This window comes from Lacerta agilis, chromosome 5 (genome assembly GCF_009819535.1).
Source record: "Lacerta agilis isolate rLacAgi1 chromosome 5, rLacAgi1.pri, whole genome shotgun sequence".
Taxonomy (NCBI): domain Eukaryota; kingdom Metazoa; phylum Chordata; class Lepidosauria; order Squamata; family Lacertidae; genus Lacerta; species Lacerta agilis.
In genome coordinates this window covers 95,712,176-95,728,861 of record NC_046316.1, presented here as the reverse complement: position 1 = coordinate 95,728,861, position 16,686 = coordinate 95,712,176, and the positions used below count along the sequence as shown (strand labels likewise).

At 50.8% G+C, this 16,686-nt stretch overlaps 1 protein-coding gene across 10 annotated transcripts in view; it reads right to left on the bottom strand.

The window, feature by feature from the left end:
- The window catches only part of DLG1 (discs large MAGUK scaffold protein 1), a 94,570-nt gene extending 85,363 nt beyond the window's left edge, over positions 1-9,207 (bottom strand). For 4 of the 10 annotated variants that reach the window (XM_033150963.1, XM_033150965.1, XM_033150968.1 and 1 more), the window contains exons 1-3: positions 9,111-9,207; positions 8,572-8,703; positions 6,630-6,796 (exon numbers count right to left, since the gene is read on the bottom strand). In XM_033150963.1, coding sequence (XP_033006854.1) covers positions 6,630-6,796; positions 8,572-8,703; positions 9,111-9,129 — 318 coding nt within the window. In that variant the 5' untranslated portion in view covers positions 9,130-9,207. The remainder of the gene's footprint in view (positions 1-6,629; positions 6,797-8,571; positions 8,704-9,110) is intronic. The other 6 variants (XM_033150966.1, XM_033150969.1, XM_033150972.1 and 3 more) reach the window with 2 other exon arrangements.
- Between the last annotated feature and the right edge of the window lie 7,479 nt (positions 9,208-16,686).

The window sequence follows — 16,686 nt, the reverse complement described above, 5'->3', positions numbered from 1 at the left end:
TTCGAATCCCTGCGACAGGGTGAGCTCCCGTTGCTCGGTCCCAGCTCCTGCCAACCTAGCAGTTCGAAAGCACGTCAATGTGCAAGTAGGTACCGCTCCGGCGGGAAGTTCGAAAGCACGTAAATGTACAAGTAGGTACCACTCCGGCGGGAAGGTAAACGGCGTTTCCGTGTGCTGCTCTGGTTCGCCAGAAGCGGCTTAGTCATGCTGGTCACATGACCCGGAAGCTGTACGCCGGCTCCCTTGGCCAGTAAAGCGAGATGAGTGCCGCAACCCCAGAGTTGGACATGACTGGACCTAATGGTCAGGGGTCCCTTTATCTTTACCGTGAGTGCAACTTCATTGGCAGATGAGGAACCCAGTGACTCTGACCCTCTGGGCTACTCTGGCCATCCCCACCAAGGCTGGCAGCCAAGCTGAGCTCTCCTCCTCCTCCCTCACCTTGCATAGACCACTACCCAGACCCTCGTGACCCTGAACGATGGAGAGATCCGGCGTTCACCGTGCAGGAACGGAGTCCACGTGTGTATCTGCGCTAAAACTACAAAGTTGCTCCACAGGTGTGAGCGGGAGCCCCCCTTAGCCCCACTGAAAAAGCGTTAAGTTACCAAACTTGAAGAAACAAGACACAGGCTTGAAGGAGGAGGGACACTCATGAGAGCCTCTCCTCCCTCTTCCTTGTCTAACTGCTGCCCGTGGAATCCTACCCTTTCTAAGTCACCAACCAGCCCAAGAAACAAGGGGAACACTTTGAATACAGTATATGATCAATGGTTAAATCCCAGGATCCTGGACCAGCGCACCTTGCACCTCCAGCAAATCCCTTGCAATTTACAGAACATCAAGCCAGCTCTCCAAACCTCTGCTTCTCCCTGAGAACAAGGCAAGTTCCTGCCTTTACTAACTCTGGTTTTCCAACAAGGTGGAACCCAAAGCCATCTAGGTGCATGGGAATTCCTCAATCCTGAGACTGGCAAACACACACAAACCTCACTCGTCCAATTATTAAGAGTATACAATGGTACCTCGGTTTTCAAACAGCTTAGTTCCCCAACAACTTGGAAATCGAACACCGCAAACCTGGAAGTCAGTGTTCCGGTTTGCGAACTTTGCTTCGGAAGCCAAACGTGCTCCTGAGCTTCTGTTTGTACTGTTGTGCTGCTAATTTGCATTCCCTCCATTGTAATTAAAGCTTCCTGCCTTCCGTTTGCACTGTTGCGCTGCTAATTTGCGTTCCCCCCCCCCTTGTAACTGAAACCTTCCGTTTCCGATTGCAGTATTCCGAGGTGATCTTTGGAGCTTTCATTTTTGCTATTTTTTTCGTTTTTGTTTGTGTGGCTTTCTCTTCGTTTTATGGGACTCTGACTTGTGACTTCATTTTTGTGACTAGAACCCAGTTCAGCTACTGACTGATTGTGTGACTGTGGAAATGGATAAAAGCCCCCCATCTAAACAATGACTATCATCAGTGCAGGTAAGGGGGGGGATTTTTTTTATCATCTACAATACTGTTTTATTTATTTTATAGCACAGTACACTGATTATTGTTTTCATTTTATGGATCAATGGTCTTGTTTGATAGTAAAATTCATGTTAAATTGCTGTTTTATGGGCTGTTTTTAAAAGTCTGGAACGGATTAATCCATTTTGCATAACTTTCTATGGGAAAACATGCCTTGGTTTTGGAACGCTTTGGTTTTAGAACAGACTTCTGGAACGGATTAAGTTTGGGAACCAAGGTACCACTGTATTATGAAGAGTATACAAGGAATTTTGGGGTTGGCCTAGTTGGCCAGAGGTTTATAGCCTGGTGGGTGAAGCACAGGGAAATGTTTTGCAAAGGTAGGTGGCAGCGTCTAGGATGTGTCTTGTTTAAATTACGTGTAGCCTAAGGCTGGATTTGAAAGAAGGTCCTGCTGCTCCTCATACTTTTTTGGAAACAGTCCTTCAGGCTTTTGTGTTCCAATATCCTGCCACGTCTATCTAAGGAGAGGACTATATGTGTACAGCCTAGGGTGGCTGAGAAATTCGCCTTGGGTTTCTAATTTGAACTTCCTGAAACAATATGTGAACTGAAATGCATCCTTCTTTCAGAATCCACACTTCTCCAAATTTTGTGATGCCTTTCCCCAACCAACTATTAAGGGCGTGTAAGACAAATGCTGATATTAGTGAAAATGACACACAAAAGTACATTGTGTGTCTTGCATGACAGAGCGTTGCATGCATGACAGCTGAACAGAAGTCACTGGTGTGTGCCAAGTGCAATGAGCTCTTGGTCCTCCAGGTACAAGTTTCTTCACCTGGAGAAATTGAGAAGGGGTGGACAGATTTGTGGATGAGGCCCCCGAGGAGGTGGTAGCAACATGCCACTCCCAGGATGACAGCTCCTCTGCCGTCACAAAGATGGAGGGTCTCAGGGAAAACAAAATCGAAAATTCTTTCTAGTAGCACCTTAGAGACCGAGTTTGTTCCTGGTATGAGCTTTCGTGTGCATGCACACTTCTTCAGATACACTGAAACACGAAAGCTCATACCAGGAACAAACTCAGTTGGTCTCTAAGGTGCTACTAGAAAGAATTTTCGATTTTGTTTTGACTATGGCAGACCAACACGGCTACCCACCTGTAACTGGGTCTCAGGGAAGGAAGGGAATTATTCCTTAGAAGGAACTCTTGGAGGATGAAGCACAGCATGCTCATACACTGAGCACATGTCTCTGGATTTGTGACAGGCCAGCACCCAGGCCTGCAGCCGCAGTACATTAGGGATAAGTCAGGGTGTGGTCCTAGAAGCAAAATTTAGGTTGCTAGGTAGAAAGTTGGAATACGGTACCTCCAAGGTATTTTGCATGTATGGCCAGCAGGACAAGCAGAGCTAAGGAATATCCATGTACCTTGGTTTTCAAACGCCTTGGTACTCAAACAACTTGAAACCCAAACACTGCAAACCCGGAAGTAAGTGTTCCAGCGTGCAGTGCAAACCTTCATCGGAAGCCAAACATGCTCAGTTTTGAGCGTTACACTGAGGTCTGTCTGTTTTTGCAGCTCTTTTTTGTTCGTTTTTGTGACTGTGTGATTGATTGTGTGACTGCAATACATTGTTTATTGCTTTCATTTTATGGATCAATGGTCTTGTTAGATAGCAAAAATCATGTTAAATTGCTGTTTTAGGGGTTGTATTTAAAAGTTTGGAACAGATTGATCCGTTTTGCATTACTTTCTATTGGAAAACGTGCTTTGGTTTTAGAACGCTTTGGTTTTGGAATAGACTTCCAGAATGGATTAAGTTTGAGAACCAAGGTAACACTGTATGGATGATACAGTGGAGGAGGGAGGAGGTATCCTAGATTCCTATGTGCTGAGAAACATTTGGGGGCAAACCAGGATGTACAAAAGGGGATGGTTCTACTTGAAATTGAAGTTAAAATCAAACTGGAAGTTAACATCAAAAAGGTGGCAGAGCAGCTTTTAAGCTGACACCTAGAAGAAAGCCACCAGGGGCTAGTTCAGGAGGAATCCTACATCCTAATGGCAAAGCACATTTGAGATGGAGTAGGACTAGGCACAATGAACATGCAGCAGGAACCAGCTGCCTCTCTAAGAAGGTGTTGAAAGATCATGGGGGCTGTCACTTTCTACATCAAAGAGGACACAGAATCAAACCAACTAGACCAGTGTTTTTCAACCTTTTTTGGGCAAAGGCACACTTGTTTCATGAAAAAAATCACGAGGCACACCACCATTAGAAAATGTTAAAAAAATTAACTCTGTGCCTATATTGACTATATATAACAGTGATGGCGAACCTTTTTGAGCCCGAGTGCCCAAACTGCAGCGGAAAACCAACTTTTTTATTTCAAAGTGCCAACACTGCAATTAAACCTGAATATCAAGGTTTTTAGTTAGATAAAGCCAAATACCCGTAAGATTTGCCACATTTTGAGAGGGTTTTCCAAGCAAAGTGAGGTTTGCTATAGAGGACAGGATTCTAAACAAATAAATGCTTACATTAAGGCTTTAGTTTTGTTTAATTTGCTGCAAGACTTGGCATTGAACCTCAGCTAAAAATGCACACACCCCAACCTCCTAAATAAACATCGGACACCTCATTTATTTTTATTTTTAAAAGAGAGAACAGTCCACCCCTTCTGGATGTGCGTATGTGTCTGGCTGCTGGCTTTACGCAGCAGCACCAGATCCCGGCGGAATCCGCCCCGCGCTTTCCTTCTGGCCTTTTCGCTGCTAACTTTTTCCAACTAAGTTTAGCTTTTGGATCAAGCGGAGGAGCTGCGGAGGGGGTTTTTTCTCACAAGGAAGGCACCGTGGCTTGGGTTAGGAAAGGCGCAGAGGCATGGGCATTTATTTATTTTTTGCTTCTGGTGGGGAGCTTCCCCCCTGCCCCTCGCTGGGTATGCCCATGTGCGCCAACAACCCTGTGGGAAGGAGGTTGCTGCGCTCCTGCGCAAGGAAGGCATTGCAGAGCGGGTGGAGAGAAAAAGAGGGACCGCACGCGAAGAGCAGTCCCAGAGAAGAGAATTGGAGACAAGGAGAGAGAGAGAGAGAATACTTGGAAGGATGGGGGGAGCCTGCAAACACTGGGGATATCTCGTGCAGGGAAGGCAGTCGGCTGAAGAAAGGATGCGGAAGCTGACAAGGCTGTAGGAAAGAGCAGACGAGAGATCCGGCAGCCAGCGGGGTGGGGAGCAGAGAGAGAGAAAGAAAAGCGTTGCAATGCGAGCGAGCCTGCAATTGGAAAGGGAGAGACGCTGTTTCTTTGGACAGGGACGGAGCGCGTTCCCCGCCGATGAGACCGCAGTGAGGAAAGTGTGCAACAAGCAGCGCAAGTTTCGGAGGAGTTTCGGGGGGGGGGGCATAATTAAAATGCAGCACACAATCTCTTGATTTCCACCAGTCGACTTATTTACCTATTTACTAAAGGAAGCCCAGGGGGGAAACGCAATGCAATGATTTGCAATGCATTGTTGATGGGGCGGCTTGCTAGGGTCTTAGCGAGACTTTTCTTCGCGCCATCCCAAACACCGCTCGGATGGAAGTGGAGGTGGCCGCCTACTCCTCCAATGCACCGACCCTGTGTGCACATGTTTGAGTAAAGAGTTCCACATTTGCCTCCTTCCATCCTTCCTTCCACCCGAACATGCATAGCACTGCCGTTTTACTTAGGGATGGAATCGCCGGCGGGGCCGCGCGGCTCCCCCCCCCCCCCCGCTCGCAGCGCTCAAAGACGGGGCTGGGCGGCCGCCTCGCAGCCCGCCCGGGACCAGCATGGGCGGCACAGGCGACGCTTCCTTAACCTTTTTTAAAAGGGCTTCCCCCTCACCCTCGCCCGCCGCTGCCATTACCTCGTCGTCGTCGCCTCGCGTCGAATCCTCGCCAGCAGCAGCAGCAGGCAAACACCACTGGGACAGGCGCCAAGGAGGGAAACTGCTGCTGTCTGCTGCTGCGCCTGCGCTGGCAGAAACGAGGCACGACGCATGAGCACAGCAGCACAGCAGCAGCGCCCTCAGCCTCCGGAGGCCGCCGGCCAGCTGGAGAAGTGGACGGGCGCAGGCGGGCCACGGGCGCGGTGCAGCGCAGCACGGCGGCGCCCCCCATTTCCCCACCCCTGGCGTGCCGGCAGAGAGAGCTCTGCGTGCCACGGGTTCGCCATCACTGATATATAAAGTAATTTTTCAATTTTTCCCACGGCACACCAGGCAACATCTCGCGGCACACTAGTGTGCCGCGGAACAGTGGTTGAAAAACACTGAACTAGACATCTCAGAAGAGGTAGACTCCTCCTTGAATCATTCTGAGAGGCAAAACCGAATGCTAAGCTCGAGAGACCCTCAGTTTGAACAACTTTATCACATATAGCATCAGGTGAATATCTCAACTTGAAGGTGTTAACCTTTCTTAAGCATCATCTGAGAGTCAATCATACTTCAATGTGAAACAGAGGCAGGCTGAATAATGGAGACATGCTGTTGCCCAAGAACAAAACTGAGAGAGACCAGATGGCACAGTAAGCCTTCACTGCAAACAATAAAATCCAAAAACGTATGTGCCTTTGTTTTACAACTTCTTTTCGAATTGCTCACTTCCACCTTTGGCACCACACAGAACATTCCACATCGCTCCATAACCTCAGTGGGGCAACAGATGACAATGTACTCTTGTGGACATTTCCACTGGAACAGACAACTATTGCCTACTGTTATCTCTTGATGCCACAATTAAACTGAAGGACAGCAACATTCCTCAAATCCCACCAACTAGCAAGCTTCATAAGCCTGGGTTCCCCACATACATGGCCCTAATTCTAGTCACTGAGACACAACTGTTCACTCTTCAATGACTTCTATATGGAGAAAAAGGAAGAATGTACAACTTGGAAGAAGGGAGGGAAGGTGGGCACACCCTACCTGACCCCCATTTCCAATTCTGGTGTTTCCAGCCCATTGCCCAAACAGAAAAATGATGCAGATTCCCTGCCACACAAGGATACAAGCTTGGCAACCATCACTCTTTGATTTACTGTCAACCTGACCATGTCTGTACAGGAGATCTAGATTTAAGAATGGCCATCCCATTGGCTCAAGAGCCAGAGCAAACATTTTAAAGTCATACCTCTGTGGCTGGGCTAAGGCTGCTTGGCAGTGTTTCAGAAGTCACTGTTGTGCTTGGAAGGCTGGAGAAGTCCCATGTATTCACAGGCTGCACAAATTCAATCTGCTTTGAGCGATCAACACTTTTGGGATTGTCAAGTAAAGTCACTTCATAAAATTCTTGAATATCTGGAGATCGAGAAAATATGGTTCAGCACTTGATTTTCAGAATAGATACTGTATGCAGTTGTTGCTTTCTACTTGCTCTTCCTTCCACCTTCAATTTATAATCAGATCTCCATCAGAATAAGGGAGCATCTTGTGAGCAAAAACACTAGTGCCACATGGCACACACACACAAAGAGACATGCTAACTGTCAGTGGCAGAACTTGCAAAGCCAATTATACAAGATTTTTTTTGGGGGGGCAGTAAACTCTTAGAATGAGAAAACCTTTCCAGACTTTCTAGCATCTACCTGAGAGTTCCCAAAGAACAGAAATGTAAAATTGCTAAGCCTCTAACAGAAAAATTTAACTGAGATCAGCCTCCACACCTGAGGACTGGAAAGCAGCCAGTGTAACACAAATGAGCAAAACTTAAGATACAGGACACCTGGCTTATCAGTTGTGTATGTGAAAAGGATCTAGGGGTTTTAGTAGACCACAAGCTTAACGTGAGTCAACAGTGTGATGCAACAGCAAAAAATGTTAACTCTATTCTAGGCTGTATCAACAGAAGTTGAGTGTCCAGATCAAGAGAAGTAATAGTCCCACTCTATTCCACCTTGGTCAGACCCCACCTGGAGTCCAGTGTCCAGTTCTGGGCACCACAATTTAAGAAGGATGTTGACAAGCTGGAACGTGTGCAGAGGAGGGTGACCAAGATGATCAAGGGTCTGGAAACCAAGCTTAATAGGGAGCAGTTGAAGGAGCTGGGTATGTTTAGCCAGGAAAAGAGGAGACTGAGAGGAAATATCTCAAGGGCTGTCATATGGAGGGAACAAGCGGGTTTTCTCTTGCTCTGGAGTGCAGGTTTCAAGTTACAAGAAAGGAGATTCCAACTAAACATCAGGAAGAACTTTCTGACAGTTAACATTAATATTAATAATTATTTTATTATTACTTGTATGCCGCCCATCTGACTAGGTTGCCCCAGCCACTCTAGGCAGCTCCCAACAGAATATTAAAAACACGATAAACCACAAAACATCAAAACTTCCCTAAACAGGACTGCCTTCAGATGTCTACTAAGTCAGATAGTTGTTTATTTCCTTGACATCTGATAGGAGGGTGTTCCACAGGGCGGGTGCTCTTTGACAATGGAAAGAGGTTGTGGACTAAGCAGAGGTTCGGTGGCCAACTGTCATGGATGCTTTAGCTGAAATTCCTGCATTTCAGGGGGTTGGACTAGATGACTCTGGGGGTCCCTTCCAACTCTCCCAACTCTATTATTCTATTCTATGAAGTGGAAGCAACAGGCTTCTGCAAGGAAAAAGTTCATCTCATAAACTATGCTCTCCAAGAGCATCAACAGGCAGACAGACAGAGGTGATCTGACTGACATTCTGTACTTTGACTTTTAATTTTTTTTGACAAGATACTTCTTCAAAGACCTTTGAGTAAGTTCAGCAATCATGGATTAAGAGGCCCTTTGTGGATTAGGAGTTGGCTAAATGGTAGAGGAAGATGGAGTTTTCCAACTGGAGATCTAGAAAGTGGCAACTGTGCCTTTTAAACTTGCAAGCAGAGAGGCAGCCAAGTTTGTCTATGACACAGGAACTTGCCAAACTGAGTCAATGTGCTGCAAAAGAAGTAAGACGGCAAATGCAATTCAGTTTCAATGAGCGTCGAGTGATGTCTGTCTGTCTGTGCAGAAAAGGCTCCATTTCCCTCGGTGTCCCAGTGCGTCAAGGAGCCTTCCCTCGGCAGCTGCCGGGTTGCCCCCCGGGTGCCCCAATACTCGCCTATGAGAGCCTGGAAGAGGCTGCTCTGGAAGATGCCGATGACTCTCTCCACGGAGCTCCGCAGCTGCCTCTCGTCCGCCCGGCTCAGCTTGGCGCGGTAGTCCTCCAGAAGGCGCAGGGCTCGCTGCGTGTCTGCAAAAGGGGGCACCGTTGCTGCAAAGGGGGCACCTCCTCGCGCCCCACCGCGGCCCTTCCCGCACAGCCGCCCAAGGCGCCCTCGCTGCTGCCTCGGTCGCTCCGCGCGGGGTGCGAAGGAGGACCGCGCTCTGCACGCGCTCAGAGGCACCCCAGCGACGACGCCCACGTGGGCGCCCCGCGAAGGGGCAGCCTCCGAGCCGGGCGGGGGAGCGGACGGGACGGGACGGGACGGGACGGGGCTGCCTGCTGCCTGCCCGCCCGCCCGCCCGCGCTCCCTCCCTCCCTCCCTCCTCCGTCTCTCTGCCACGGGGCGCCGCTGCGGAAAACTTTCCCGGAGGAGGCGGACGCGGCTGGCTCGCTCGCTCGCTCGCTGGCTCTCCTGCTTCCCTCCGGCTCCTCACCTTGTTTGCGGACGGGCATGGCGGGGCGCGGGAGAGCAGCGGGGCCCGCCTTCGCCGCCTCCGCCTCGCCCTCCACGCCGGCCCTTCTCCCCCGGGCTCCTCTGCCCTCCTTCTCCAGCGGCGACTCCGCTCCCCCCCCCCCTGCCCGCCAGCGGCCAACTACGCGCTCGCCCCGCTCCGCCGCCGCCGCCGCCTTCTTCCCGCTCCCGCTCCCTCCGGGGGGGCCGCTCCGAAATTCCAAACTTTCCAGGCAAGATGGCGTCGCGGGCCTGGCCGGCGGAGGCGGAGGGCGGGGCAGACACGCCCCCTCGCCGCCCGCCCGCCAATCCGCGGCGCCGCCCGCCGCCAGCTACCTACGGGGTGGGGCGGGACAGGTGAGAGGCGGGCGGAGCCCCGCCCACCGAGTCTAAGGAGAAGCGCGGGAGAGAGAGGCGGGGGCTCCGGCGCCTCGTCCCGCCCAGCCAGGGAGGAGCCGAGTCGGGCGGACAGCGAGGGCTTCCCAAGGCGCTAGTCCTCAGCGGGCGCCGGACGGAGGCTGGAATCCCGCTGCTGCTGCTGCGGGGCAACCGGGCGCCGGTATGGACGGGCCACCGGGCTGAGACCATTTTGGAAACCTCTTCGCCGGCATCCCTGGAGCAAAAAGGCCTTTTCGGCTGCTGGGTCTGTGGAAAGTGCCAGTCCCAGTCTCCCCGCCCTGCGACGCCCAAGGAGCAGCTGTGGGGGTGAACTGGGAGCAGCTGGAGGTCATTTGTCCTGCGGGAAGAGTCCCTTCCATTTCCACAGTCACACCTTGTCTTCTCCACCTGACACCTTTGAAGCAGGACAGGCTCCATGGGCCCCAGTGGCCAAGAACTGGAGCTGGGAATCGGAAAGGCCCGCCTTCAAATCTCCAGGCCATCTCCGCCAGTGGTCAGCTCATCCATGGATGGGCATCCCTCTGCAAGGTGGGGCTGATAATGCTACTGGAACAATGTAAGCAGCACTAGGATTCCCCCACCCCACCCCCACCCCTTTGACCAACATTTCGCTCATGGGTTGTGAATGGCACATGAGATGGGAGTGGGTTGCTGTCGGGTTGGGCTATCTCTGCCCAAAGGGAAAGGCGGCCTGCGTCACACAGGGGCACCTACCTAGCAGTCCTCAACAGAAGTCAGGGGGTGGTGGGGTCTTCAGACGGTCAGAAACTGGCCAGAAGTCCAGCACTGGTGCTGCTGCTGCTTCCCACTGTTTGGTAGGTGTGGGGAGGGGCATTTTTGCTTCTGTGGGTGTCTGGACTCAGGAGGGCATGAAAATCTTGCAGCCTACAAAATGCATACTCTGGGTTCCAGAATCTGGATCCTGCTGCTGCATTTCAGGAAAGAGAGAGAGAGAGAGAGAGAGAGTGCCTCTCCTTCAGGGGAGATAACATCTCTTGGCACAGCCTTCTTCCTCACTTCAGGGCAAGGGCCATTGCTTGCTCTCTCCACAGATGGCTTAACGTGCCTTGGGAGAGATGCCCTTGATGGCTGCTGCATCTGGAGGCTGGCCAGACCAGTGGATGGGCTGCCATGAATGCACCCGCAAGGCTTTGGCTGCTGGGCAGCAGGGAGCCAGTCCACAACAGTATCAAGGTGGTGTTCAAAATAAAAAATACATAATACATTAATAGAAGCATAGTGCACTGAGCAAATGCAGTTGGGGGGGGGGTTGAATTAAATGTAACAGGTGTTGGATCAGCCAGTGTCAACCCCAGGACTGGAGGGAAGGATGAAGGATGGCAGAGGTCTTGGGGGATCCAGAAGCAGGAATGGCCTCTTGCTTCTGTTTCCTGAACCAGCCCAATTTTGCCAGAGGGCTGGTAGACCACTGGATGTCACCACATATGCTGCCCCCCCTTCCTCCCAGCTTTGCCTGTAAGGGCTCACAAAGGAGAGGTTTCTGTGAGAGTGTAGTCGGCTAGTGGGGATAGCTTGGGGTGGGGCACCTGCTTGGCATGCAGAAGGTCCCTGGCCCGGTCCCCATGGCATCCCAGGTGGGGCAAAGAGAGGCTCCTCTCCTGGATTGCTGGAGAGCTGCTTCCAGCCAGAGCAGGTGATGCTGAGCTCAAAGGCTCAGTAGCCTGGAGCTTCTAGTATGTTTCCAGGATCCCAGGGAAGGAGGCAGCCCTGCCTGTGCCAACTGCCATGTGGCAGCGTCCAGAGGAAGATCTTCCTCTCATCTGCCTGGAGGCCAACGATGAGCTGCCTCTGGAATGAGGCTGAAGTTGGGCCTGGCCGGGGAGGTGGCTGAGCTGATCATGAGCAAACCTTTCCACAGCCACATTTGGGCAATGACGTTTGAGATGTTTATTTCTCATGATTGCAAAGGAAAATTCTTCTGAACAGCCAAGCTTATTCTGTGGCTAAGAAGCTTTGGCGTTTGTGGAGCCAGCCCCACTGGAAAGTGTCATGGGGCAGAGAGTTCACGTAGCACAGTTCCCAGGCTCCAGGCCAGAGGACTTGGGCTCAGACTGGCTAAGCCTGGCATTGGCCCTTTGCAGGTGGAGTTTTTCCAGCAAAATGGACCCAGTAAAAATGTGCAAAGGCATATCCCTCAGTGTTTGCCAACAAAGCAGTACTGTGGGATGGACCAGCCACACTCTGTCCCTTTTTACTGACGGGGAGGGAGGTCCACACTCCCAGGGCCACGCAGAGGAGCCTGCTCCTCCAGAATCAGACCCCCTGGAAGGGTGCAAAATGTCTGAGCCACAGGGGCAGCTGATGGGAGGGAACGAGGAAGCAAAAACCAGAGATTGGCTATCCTTGCACTTACCAGGAGACTTTTCAGGAAAATGTTCAGGGCCGTTATTAGGGAAAAGATAGACATGGAAAAGCAGCACGCACCAGGAAGCACTGAAATCAGTGAAATGCCCCTCCAATGCCAGGACAAGGATGCTTGCTTGAATTCCTGCATTGCAGAGGGTTGGACTAGATGACCCATGGGATCCCTTCCAGTTCTATGATTCTATATCTCCTTCTTGGGGCCTCCAGGCTACCTGTCTGTTGAGCCCCCTTCCTGCTTTGCTTGCACAAAGCTTCTCCCAAGAAATTAAGCAAGGTCCCTCCTCTTTGGGCATTTGCTCTCTTGTTTGCATGGAGGTTAGACATCTTCTCCCCAACAGATTGTTCCCCCCCCCCACTTTCTACCACATTTCCCTATCACTTTCTGAACTTCAAAAAGTCTTTGTTGTTGTTTTTTAAGGGGATTTCTTCTGACTGAGTACTTTCACCCACTCCCATTGCACAAACCTAAATTTCCAGCATGAGATGGAATCCTTCCTGCAAAATGCTGGAGGAGACCATGGTTCTATGACCATGGACTGAAAAAGTTTTAGCAAACCTCAAAAGGTATTCTCCTTCCAGCCCTTGGAATTCCAGCCAATGAGCAGGTTGGGCAAAGCAAGGCAAGGTAGGCTGTGACTTGTCGGCATCCATCGCAAAGCAAGGAGGGAGCCATCACCGGAAGGGCCCTGTCCAGTCACACAGGTCACCCATATTCTCTGCAGTTCATAGAACTGACTCCATCTGTTCAAAGTCAAGTCAAGTAAAAGCACCCAATATTTGATTTTCAGTGGGAATAACAAACACTCTTCACTTTCCAACAGATATGTTTCACCTGCTTTTTCTTCAGAATAGAAGAGCATTATAAAAGCACAAATAACCTGATGTGTAGTTTCCTGCAGAACTCTTTCTGAACAGTGGCTCATTCCCTTCTGGTGTGGCTGTTGGACACTGTCTCTTCAGCACTGCCAGCCGCACCTCAGAGTTTTAGGCAGGGCAGAGGGCGCCCTGTGTGGCTGGCCAGAGGAGAGCCTGAAGCCCTCACCCTCCTCCCTAACCACTAGTCATGCTGGCTGCCTGGGCTGATGATGGGAGCTGGCATCCCATAATAGCAGGATTCCTGGCCCCTTCTATTTGTGCTGGGTGAGGGGTGGTGGTTGCTCAGAGGCCATGCTGCACAGTGAGCGGAAATTGGTCCTGGCTATCAATGCTGTGCATTGTGGTTTGATGCTGATCTTCATCTAATTGCATCCAGGTAGACTTTGAAGCCCCCCAGGCCCCAGCATGTATTTTCTTCCCAAATTTGCTGAATGAGCACTCCTGCCTCCCCGCCGCTGCCCCCCGCCCCCGCCATCACAGCTGCTTCCTGCCATCCTGCAACTCTCTCTTTTGCATGAAGCACTTTTGCTGCTGTTCAAAGATGTACTGTATGGTGCATCCTTTGAAGATCCGGAAGCTGCTCTGCACCCCTCTCAGCCACAGGTCTCCCTGGGTAAAAGGAAAAGATAAAGGATCCCTCCTGTTCTTGTCCTGGCTCCTGCCAACCTAGCAGGTCTCCCTAGCGCCACATTGACAGGCCTCCTTTCCAGCCTCTGCACCCTCAGCTCAGACAGGCTCCTCCAAGATGCCTGCACAGGACAGAGACACAGACCCTCCAAGTGCCCTTATTTTCCAGGTACAGTCCCACATTTACAGAAGCCATCTTGGCTTCTGATTTGATCCCAGAATGTCCTGCTTTTCCTTAAGGTAAAGGTAAAGGGACCCCTGACAGGTCTAGTCGTGTCCGACTCGGGTTGCGGCGCTCATCTCACGTTACTGGCCGAGGGAGCCAGCGTACAGCTTCTGGGTCATGTGGCCAGCGTGACAAAGCCACTTCTGGCGAACCAGAGCAGCGCACGGAAACGCCATTTACCTTCCTGCCGGAGTGGTACCTATTTATCTACTTGCACTTTGACGTGCTTTCGAACTGCTAGGTTGGCAGGAGCTGGGACTGAGCAATGGGAGCTCACCCTGTCGTGGGGATTTGAACCGCTGACCTTCTGATCAGCAAGCCCTAGGCTCTGTGGTTTAACCCACAGCTCCACCCACGTCCCTGCTTTTCCTTAGGCTGTTCCTATTTTCATTGGTGAAATGTTGGAATGTATGGAGACACAGTCCATTCTGGTATGTCATGGTAGACAATGGCACAGTCTGCGTGGAGCAAAGGGAATGGGGCCTCTAGATCCGAGTGGTCACAGCCTCATCTGCCAAAGCTGAAAGGTTGGTCCCAAAACGCCACCAAGCATGGGGCCTGTGTGCCAACAGCAGCCAATGCAAGTGGAAATGAGGGAGGGAAGTTCATGCTTCCATTTCCCCAGGAGAGCAGCCACATCTCACTCAAGGCACAAGGTGGGGCCCCAAACTCCATTTTTCAGGTGTACCCCCACATGTTTTTGACATGATAGGGAAGGGTCACACTCGGCAGGGTGGGGTGCAAATGCTTTAAACAAATGAATAATAACTAAATAAAGGCTAGTAGGTATCTTCAGCCTCATTCTGCCACTCAGGCGATGTTCAGGATCTTTCTTGCTGCAACGATGCCAGCAAGGATCACCCAGCAGCACTCAAAGCATTTGAAAGAAACCCCAAATCTCCACTTCCAGGCTCCTCAAGAGCAGCGAACCCTGAAAAGGCCAACCAGAGCCCAATGGGCAGCTTCACGTAGAGAGCAAATTAATGTGGACTTGGCCAGAGGATTAATGGCAGGACTTGGCTGCCGCAAATTCAAACAACCTCTTTGGTGTCCTTTGAGTTGTGCTTCCAGCAGAGCCAGCAGGGCAGAAGCTCCTTCCCACCCCACCCTATCAACAATCTCTGCTGCGCCTGAAGACCTGCCCTCTTGAAATCAGGGCACACTGGATGCAAAGCCGTTGTGTTCTCTTCCCCTTTACTGGAGAGGAGTTGCCCAGCTTATGCGGCAGCCCGGTCTAGATTTCTGTCCCCCCTTCTGATAGGACAGGCAGACGGAACCCAGGAGGCTAAATTAATCCATTTATTGAATGACGAGGAACCGAGTAGATCTCTTGCAGTCGCTAGATTTTTGATAAATGTCCTATCCCAGAAAAAGAGAAATGGGTCACTGCATAGTTTTGATAGTTTAACTAATACCCAGTATCATTAAGAGGAAATTAAGTTATTAATTATCTCTTAAATAAAGTTTTAGCTGAATCCCTATGCTGCATATGTATTAACCAAATTGAGTTAAAATGTTATTCTTGAAGGGCTGTTTAGAATGGATATTGTTCAAGTTGCAGCAGTTGCTGCCTCGTTTTTTAATTGTCTTATGTCGAGTTGCTCCAAATTGTATGTTCTGTTTGCTTTGTCTGTTTTGTTTTGATATGGGCCAATGGCCGTAATAAATTTACTTACTTACTTACTGGAGAGGAGTGGAGGGAGGAAAGGGCATGGAGGCAGGGCTGTCACTCAGAGGAAGCAGAAGTGGTCATTCAGAAAGGGGCACCTGCCTTGCAGGAGCAACAAATGCCCTTATGTGCTGAGGAGATTCATCCAGTACAGAGAAGGACCCTCAGTCATAAGGAATGTAAATACTTGGGTACACAGTGGGCATGCAAATCACAGGGTGAATTGTCTGCCTGGGGTGAAGGCTGCAAATGTTGCCTAGATAGCCTGATAGATGTCAGTCTTGATAGCTCAGCTGGTTAGAGCACAGTGCTGATCATGCCAGGTTTGCAGGTTCAGTCCCCAAATGGGACAGCTGCCTTGCAGGGGGTTAGGCTAGATGGTTCCCTTCCACCTCTGCAGTTCTATGATTTTATGATCACACTGGGATGTGGGTGGCGCTGTGGTCTAAACCACAGAGCCTAGGTCTTGCTGATCAGAAGGTCGGTGGTTTGAAACCCCGCGACAGGGTGAGCTCCCGTTGTTTGGTCCCAGCTCCTGCCAACCTAGCAGTTCGAAAGCACGTCAAAGTGCAAGTAGATAAATAGGTAAACAGTGTTTCTGTGCACTGCTCTGGTTCGCCAGAAGCGGCTTAGTCATGCTGGCCACATCACCCGGAAGCTGTCTGCAGACAAACACCGGCTCCCTCGGCCTATAGAGCGAGATGAGCGCCGCAACCCCGGACCAGCCCGGTTTGGACAAAAGGGTCAGGCTCTGCTTGAAGAAGGATGGAACCAGGTTGTTAGTACTTACAATAAAACAGGTGGCAGAGCAGCTTTTAAACTGATTGAGGGGGGGGAAGCTGAAAAGAGCTGAGGAGGCTCCAATTTGACCCCAGGGTGAAGATGATAACATGGGTGACAATTTATATGGGGGCCGAGAGGAACTAGACATTTTGAGTGCATGGGCACAAGAGAGCAATTCAGAGAGGCCAAAGCACCGCACATAGTGTGCAAGTGCTTATGCATCAGTGCTAGAAGCCTCCGAGCCAAGATGGGCAAACCAGAGTGCTTGGTCTTACAGGACGGACAGCACTGATATAGAGAGCATAACGGAAACCTGGTGGAATGGAGAGAACCAGTGGGACATGCTTATTTGGATATTGTTCTCTTTGGTGATTACTCCTAGCCGACTAAGATTGTCTGCCATGAACACGGTCTTAACAGTGAGTCCGTAAGTGACTGTGGAAGCCAATTCTGGTTGCACACATCCTTCCACAGTGGGGTCATAGGTTTTCATGCAGGAGTTGATCATGGTGAGGGTTTGCCAAGCGTGCTTTCCTCTTAGCTCATTTCTCCCTTTCGTCCGGAGTTCGTGCTTCTTCAAAGTCCACAACACTT